Consider the following 7,668-nt stretch of genomic DNA (forward strand, 5'->3'; position numbering starts at 1 on the left):
AACAACAACAACAACAACCACAACAACAACAACAACCACAACAACCACCACAACAACAACAACAACAACAACAGCAACAACAACCACAACAACCACAACAACAACCACAACAACAACAACAACAACCACAACAACAACAACAACAACCGCAACAACCACAACAACCACAACAACCACAACAACAACCACAACAACAACAACAACAACCACAACAACAACAACAACAACCACAACAACAACAACAACAACCACCACAACAACAACAACCGCAACAACAACCACAACAACCACAACAACCACAACAACAACCACAACAACAACAACAACAACAACAACAACAACCACGACAACAACAACAACCGCAACAACAACCACAACAACCACAACAACCACAACAACAACCACAACAACAACAACAACAACCACAACAACAACAACAACAATCACAGACAGCAGCTGTTAAATATCAGTGTTATTATGACTTTGTTACTGCTTCTCATCAAGACCACATGTGACACTATTAACTGTTCAGAGGAAGTTTCCAAACCCCACTCAACAAACACACACACACACACACACACACACACACACACACACACACACACACACACACACACACACACAGTTGACATGGTTTCAAACCGGACGGATGAAGTTCACATCAGATGTTTCAGTTACGTGTGGATCTTAAAACACTGACCACATGTCAAAACTTCTCACATGCACCTCAACCTGACAAGATGTTACACATCTGTGAATTTCTCTGACCATAAATTCACACCGACGTTTGACCAGAGCTGAGACTGAAAGTGAAAGTTAAAAATAAATTAAATAAAAACAAACCTGGTAAGTTAATGAATGTAAACGTGATTATAGGACGACGGTTCTGTTTAAATATCTGCTATCCGCCTTGACACCAAGTCAAAGTCCAGCAGGTCTCAAGTCCTCAACTTTGTGACTTAAGTCAAGTCATGTGACCTCTGAGCGTCACCTGTCCTGAAGGTGAGATCAGTAACAGCAGCTTCACAGTGTGTGTGGGTCACGTGCTCTCACCCGGGGGCTCCTCCAGCGGCTGCTGCGGCGGCTCGTTAAACTGGTCAAGTCTCGGGCCAGACCGAACTCGGCCACCTTCACCTCCCAGGGAAACCTGTTCACCATGATGTTCCTGAGAGCCAGGTCACAGTGCACGATCTGCGGGGGGGGGGTTGGTCAGGTGGGAGGTGACAAACATCACTCTGTCATCGTTAAGTAACCCCCCCCCCCATGTGGTTTAAAGAAACTTCCTCAGACATGACATCAGAAAAGTATGTAATATATATATTTCCATTATTTTATTTACTTATTTTATTTTATGTTATTTCTCTCTTTCATTATCTCTGAATGTGGAAAATTTCTGGAAAATTCAATAAACAACTTGTTCAGAAGGAAAAGAAGAAAGAAAGACGTCTGTTCACCATCTTGGAGCGCAGGTGCTGCATGGCCAGAGCGATGTGGTAGGAGGCGATGGTGAGGAGGCTCTGCAGCTCGGCGTCTGCACTCAGGTTCGCTCTGTTGGTCTGCAGGAAGGTCCTCAGGGTGCCGTAGCTCACGTACTCCAGGATCAGGATGTAAGGCTCTGCACCAATCACAACACAGTCAGACCTCCGCAGGTTAGAAACTCTCTCTCCTGCAGGAACCAGCTGCTCTATGTCTCTCACCCTCAGTGGTGTTCCAGTCCAGTAGCTGGAGGATGTTCTTGTGGTGCATCAGTTTCCTCATGATGGAAACTTCTACGTCCACGTGTTTGGGACGGACGCCTCGAGGGAGAAACACACAAAGGTCAAACAAATGAAAATCTTCTTTCTTTCAGCTTAAAGATTTGCTAAAAATAAAATGAAAAATGACCAAAAAAAGATTCGTCTCTGTCTGTGACTTCATGTGTGTGTTCCTGGAACAAGGCGTGTCTGGTGACTTGGCGTGACGATGAGATCACGGTAACACTCACACATGTGAAAACACTGTCTAGGTGTGAAGACACCCCACGCTCTGACAGCAGGAGAGGAAGAGGAAGAGGTGGATTTATCTTCATGTCGTCCTTCACACCTTCCTCCCACAGCTTCATCATCATAAACTGAGCTGTTATTATGTGTCAGGCAGCAAATACGACTAATGTTAAACACGTCTCACATGAGACAGGAGTTCATGGTGCTGCAGTGGTAACAGCACTGACACATTATCACTGTCTAAACACACAGTGATTTATTTACACATCCAGCAGAAACCATCAGTCACCTGGAGGCAGGTTTGTGTCGGTGTTCCCGCTCTTTTAGCTCTGTGTTTGGTCTCCACCAGCTCCTGAGGGAAACATCTGACTCTTTAGCAGCTAAACGCTGCACTGTGTTCACCAGCTGAGTCTGTCAGCTGAGCCTGAAGCTGAAACTGTGAAGACCAAAACCAGACACACTAAAATGCTCCAGTCCTGTCTCTAGTTTTAAACTCCAGTTTTAAAATCTAGTTTAACTGCTCTAACTTCCTGGTCGAGAAATCTGGATCAGGCCATGAGCATCTTTTCAGATCGGTTAGCGTAGTTAGCATCTTTTCAGTACAGTTTTTACAGCCACTTTAACAAGAACCTTCCTCAAAACTGAACTTTAATGTGAAACACTGACATTGATTGTTATCGGTCAAGTTGTCATGGCAACCAGTTACAGAGAGATAAACAAGCAAGGTTCGCTATGAGTGGTTTTGCTCGTGCTGAAACTAGAAGATGTTTTTCAAGAATATCTCATGAAATGTGAAACTTAACACAAGTTTAATGAGCTCAATAAGAACATGACTTCACCCGGGTCAGCTGTACCTTCTTTGCTGATCTTGCAGGTGAACATGTTGTGGCCCTTACACGTCCCCCTGCTCATCCTGGCCTGGTAGAAGACGCCCTCCTTCCCCGCTTTGATCAGCTGCAGCAGGTTCAGGTCTGACTTCATGAAGCGAGGATCCTGACAGAGACCACGTGAAACATGAATGAAATATTAACGAGGCCGGTGGCTGATGACAGACAGAAATCAAGCGCTCCTAAAGCAGATCTATCACCTGACATCATGAGAACATTTCTATCTGTCTCCTGTGGTGACGTGAGGACATGGGTACCTGCTGCAGGCCTTTCCACAGCTTCCTGGACGAGGGCCTGACTGTGCTGCCCTTCTGCAGGGGAGTCTGGAGAGGAAGCTCCTCCTCCTCCTCCTTCACCTGCTCCGCCGCCGCCGCCGCTGCCGCCGCCACTGCTGCGGCTGCTGGGAGCGCCCTCACAGGCGTGATGGGAGCTTCCAGCTGAAGGTCCGAATCCGGCAACAACTTCCTCCCCTGCAGCTGCCGGACGGTCCGGACCAAAGATCGATACCTGTGAGAAAATGGAGCGAACCAACGGAAAACACTGAAAGACCTGGGGGAGATTTGTTGAAAATACAGAAAAATATATCTGTGAAAAACAAAATCTGGAGTGGATACTGTTGCTATGGTAACAGCTTTGTCTCCAGCTGGAGGGCAAAGAACATATTTCAGAATGAATTCAGGAATAAAACATGAACTGTTTCTGACATTTATTGAAAATAAAACAAGAGTCTCCAGACCATCTGCTAAATGCTAATCTTAGCACTGACAGTGTTAACATGCTGTCTAACAGGTTAGAATATCTTTACCATCTCATCCTGACAGGAAGTAAATGACCGAAACTTTCAACCTGCTGATGGCGCTAGAGATAAACTCAGGGGGGTCTGATTATTTGATCCCCCATTTCTTATATATGTATCATCTGAGAACCATGAATATCAACATGTGTTTATGGTCCTTCCAACAGATGTCTGGTATATCAGTCTGGACCAAAGTGGTGGACCAGATCCAGATCCTGATCCAGATCCTGATCCAGATCCAGATCCTGATCCTGATCCTGATCCTGATCCTGATCCTGATCCAGATCTAAACGAAGATTCACACTAATGTATGAAAGTAAAACAGAGGACCATGTGAACTCGACCACGAGGATTCTGTAAAATAAAATGAGTCACTGAAACTGAGACCAAAACCTCAACACATACTTTCTTAAATTTCATTTTTCTAAAATTAAAATATTCTAAATAATATAATATAATATAATATAATATAATATAATATAATATAATAGAAGAAATACATTTTCCCTCACTGTGTAAATCTTTCTTTAGCTCATCGAAACATAAAAGCAGCACAAAAGCAATTACCATTTAAAACTGGTAACATTTACAACAAAGGTGAAAACAACAAACCAGAGGCAACACAAACAAACAAACAAACAAACAAACAAACAAACAAACAAACAAACAAACAAACAAACAAACACTGAAGACCAGTGTCAGTCGTTCGGTCTGTGGTACATTTCTGCAGAAACGTGTGCTGTAGTTCAAACAACACATGAAACTAATAACATTAACAATGATTGAGTTTCATTTGCAGGTATTTAATCATCATTAATGTCAGTCACACCTGAGCTGTTACCTGCTACGACAGGTGAGTCAGCTGAGAATGAATCAGTTTTGACAGAATATGATGTGAGACTGTGCGACCCGACCGGGAACAGCAGATCTACGTGCTGTATATCTATGTACTGATTCAAAAGTGACGGCACCTGCTCTTTCAGTCTTGAATGTCGAACTTTGTGTTTTCATAAACAGATTTATGTCAGTTGAACTTTTCCGACTCTTACTTTCTGAGACACACGACGCCCAGCAGAATGAAGATGAGGACGGTGGCGGAGAGGAGTCCAGTGAGGATGAAGAAGAGCGGCTCCGGGATCTGACCTGAAACAGACGCAAAGGCTCAGCTGCAACACGCTCCAGTGTGATGTGAGAGTCACCTGTGAAGCCTGAGAGCTCACCTGAGCAGTTAGCTTCACTGGAGTTAGCAGACATGATGTCGTCGTTTCACTGAGGTCAACACGAGGAGGAAGAGGAGGAAGAGGAGGAGAACGTCAGTCTGAAGAAAAGAATGTGAATTTAATCAACAGTCAGACAAGTAAAAGTTTAATCACAACATGATGAACTTTAAACACATCAGACACAGAGCAGCTTACCTGTATTTTCTGATAAAGTCCATCCTGATCAGGGACCAGCTGGTGTCGATCTGCTCTGGATCATTCTGTTTGGATTCTGTAAAGAACTCGTCAACAGCCCCGAGTCGTGTAAACCTCTAACCTGAGTGTGTGTGATCAGCAGCAGCAGCAGCAGCAGCGTTCATCCTGCCAACCACAACAGAAGCAGAGGAAATGAACAGAAGAGAAGGTGGTTTGAGCTGCACGTCTCTCTGTGTCACAGTCAGAGAGACTGTCGACCCGCCGGAGACTGAACTACGATCACACACCCCCGCACACATTTAAACTCCGTCTGTACAGGCAGCAGCTGGGGACAAAAAGCTTATTTGACATGTGAAATGTAAAACGATAAAACAGGTTTAACCAAAAATATTAAAGCTCCTCCAGTGTAAAGGTCTGTGTCCATGTGTAGTGTGATTATAGATCAGCTCTAGCTTCTATATTAATACTGTGAAAGTATCAAAGCCTCAGTCCACAGAGAAATGCACACAGCCTGTATTCAGAAACTGAGCCTTAAAACCAGCCGTCAGGACTTCTGGAACTTTGTGATGTCACAACAAAGCAGTCACCAAGCCCCGCCCACCTGGACCCATCATCCAAACCTTGCAGGATTTGGTTTCTCTGAGTGTTTTTACCTGAAATATGCTGTATTTTTATTGGATCACTCAGAAAACAGTCAGCCAATCAGAAGAGAGGCTCAGAGTAGAAAGTAGAAATACTCAAGTGAAGTACAAGTACTTGAGTGGAAGTACTGGATTGACTGATGGTAATCTAGAGCAGAGATCAGGGTAATGATGATAGTTCCTGTGTTTTAGAATTAGAGCATGATGGTTTGTTTGTTTCCTCTAATCTTTAGTTTAGTTGATTTTACGAGCATCCGATTCGCCGTGTTAATTTAACACATTTGTGTTTCCACTACCAACAGGTCTTATGTTGCTTCCCTCTTCTCCAAACTGCGAGCTGAGTTGAGACACTTGATGTTCGAGGGTCTAAAACGTGTCAGTGAGGATGAGAAGAAAAACCCCTTCATGTGGTGCGAGGACAGAAACTGTTTGATTCTGGGAAGTGGCTGCAGAGACCCTGAGTGTGGTTTCCTCTCTGCAGCAACAACAGATCATGACACTTCCTTTATAGTCACACAGTTTGAGTTTACTCTTAATAATGAAAATTACATCTTGAATCAACAATTACTGCGAGTTTAGCTCATGAAGAAGAGGAGGGGGTGGAGCTGTAGTTACTGTCATGTTCCTCAGTGGAAGCTTTTCCTGCACTGTGGCAGTGGACGAGCTGCAGAATAAACCTTCTGGCCCAACAAGGGCCTGAATCCTCGGCCCGAGTCTGGCCCGTATACTTCCTCATGTGGGCAGATTCCAGCTGTTATATTCTGGTAGTGACTGAAAGCTGAAAGATTTTCCAGATGTGGCCGTAGAATCATGCCGTATATGGGCCAGATTTGGGTCGTGGAACCGGGTGCATACTGGGCCTGAATTCATGCATAAATACTTGGAGGGCCACATTTATGTCCATACGGAGGACAACAGCTGGAATTTGCCCAGATGTGGAAGTATACGGGCCAGACTCGGGCCAGGGATTCAGCCATACGTTGCAAAGTTTCATTTTGCTGTGTCGCATCTCATTTCATGTCGCTACAGTAGCAGCTAAGGGAAGGTCATCGGCTCCTTTTGTTCCTGAACCAACCAGCTGACCACCAGTCCGACAGTACCGAACACAGATTGGTCCAAAACATTTATTCTGACGTCCGTGTTAAGACGTTAAACTTGCACATCTAAAGACGACAGAGTATGTTGTGTTATATCTGGGAGATACCACTTCATCACATTCTGAGGGGAAACCGCACAGAACTAATGATTTTAAAGGAAGAAACAATTCCCCATTCACCCTATGACCTATGACATAATATTTACATACTGTACAAACATATAAATATATAATATTGACATTATTAATATCTGCATTTTTTTATAGGCCACTACTTATTGAGAAAAATGTAACTTCAATATCATAATTGTCATTTAATGTTGTGTGTTTAGCATGTTAGCACGGCATTTTCTGTCATCTAAGATTTGACGTCTTAACAAAGACGTCAAAATAAAGGTTTTGGACCAATCCACGTCCGTCCTGCAGCCACACCTCCAACAGGAAAGACTCAGGACACAAATGAAACCGCGCGTCAGTCTGCCGCCATCGTTTCCTCTGCAGAATTTAATTGTTGCTTGGGTATTTTGTTACAGATCAACGGTATCACTCCATATACAACTACAAGTACAGTATTTTGTACAGTTCATATTCAAATACATAGTTTTCATTGGCTTATTTACAAAACACATTTTTTTTTTTTTATGTACATGTTTTCATGTCAGTGCAATGTCACTTTCTTTCAGCAAACACTTTACAAAAAAAAGTTCTTTAAATTAACACGTCCGGTTCAGATCCGACAGGAACGAACTTAAATAAAAAGAGGCTACAGACACTGACGGACAGCTCAGTAGTAGATTGCATCGCCTGCAACACTGAACTATTCTTGTGGTGGGGTGGGGGGGAGCGAGGGG

At 43.7% G+C, this 7,668-nt stretch overlaps 1 protein-coding gene across 2 annotated transcripts in view; it reads right to left on the reverse strand.

Moving 5' to 3' along the window:
* LOC111665471 (tyrosine kinase receptor Cad96Ca) overlaps window positions 1-5,347 on the reverse strand; it is an 8,339-nt gene extending 2,992 nt beyond the window's left edge. Inside the window, exons 1-8 of one of the 2 annotated variants that reach the window (XM_023420488.2) lie at window positions 5,081-5,347; window positions 4,886-4,983; window positions 4,715-4,808; window positions 3,127-3,376; window positions 2,837-2,975; window positions 1,698-1,796; window positions 1,455-1,615; window positions 1,054-1,191 (exon numbers count right to left, since the gene is read on the reverse strand). In XM_023420488.2, coding sequence (XP_023276256.1) covers window positions 1,054-1,191; window positions 1,455-1,615; window positions 1,698-1,796; window positions 2,837-2,975; window positions 3,127-3,376; window positions 4,715-4,808; window positions 4,886-4,919 — 915 coding nt within the window. In that variant the 5' untranslated portion in view covers window positions 4,920-4,983; window positions 5,081-5,347. The remainder of the gene's footprint in view (window positions 1-1,053; window positions 1,192-1,454; window positions 1,616-1,697; window positions 1,797-2,836; window positions 2,976-3,126; window positions 3,377-4,714; window positions 4,809-4,885; window positions 4,984-5,080) is intronic. The other variant, XM_023420487.2, reaches the window with a different exon arrangement.
* Between the last annotated feature and the right edge of the window lie 2,321 nt (window positions 5,348-7,668).

The sequence above is a fragment of the Seriola lalandi genome, unplaced genomic scaffold, assembly GCF_002814215.2.
Source record: "Seriola lalandi dorsalis isolate HSWRI2012SDOR001 ecotype SW California unplaced genomic scaffold, Sedor1 jcf7180002054646, whole genome shotgun sequence".
NCBI classification, from domain to species: Eukaryota; Metazoa; Chordata; class Actinopteri; order Carangiformes; family Carangidae; genus Seriola; species Seriola lalandi.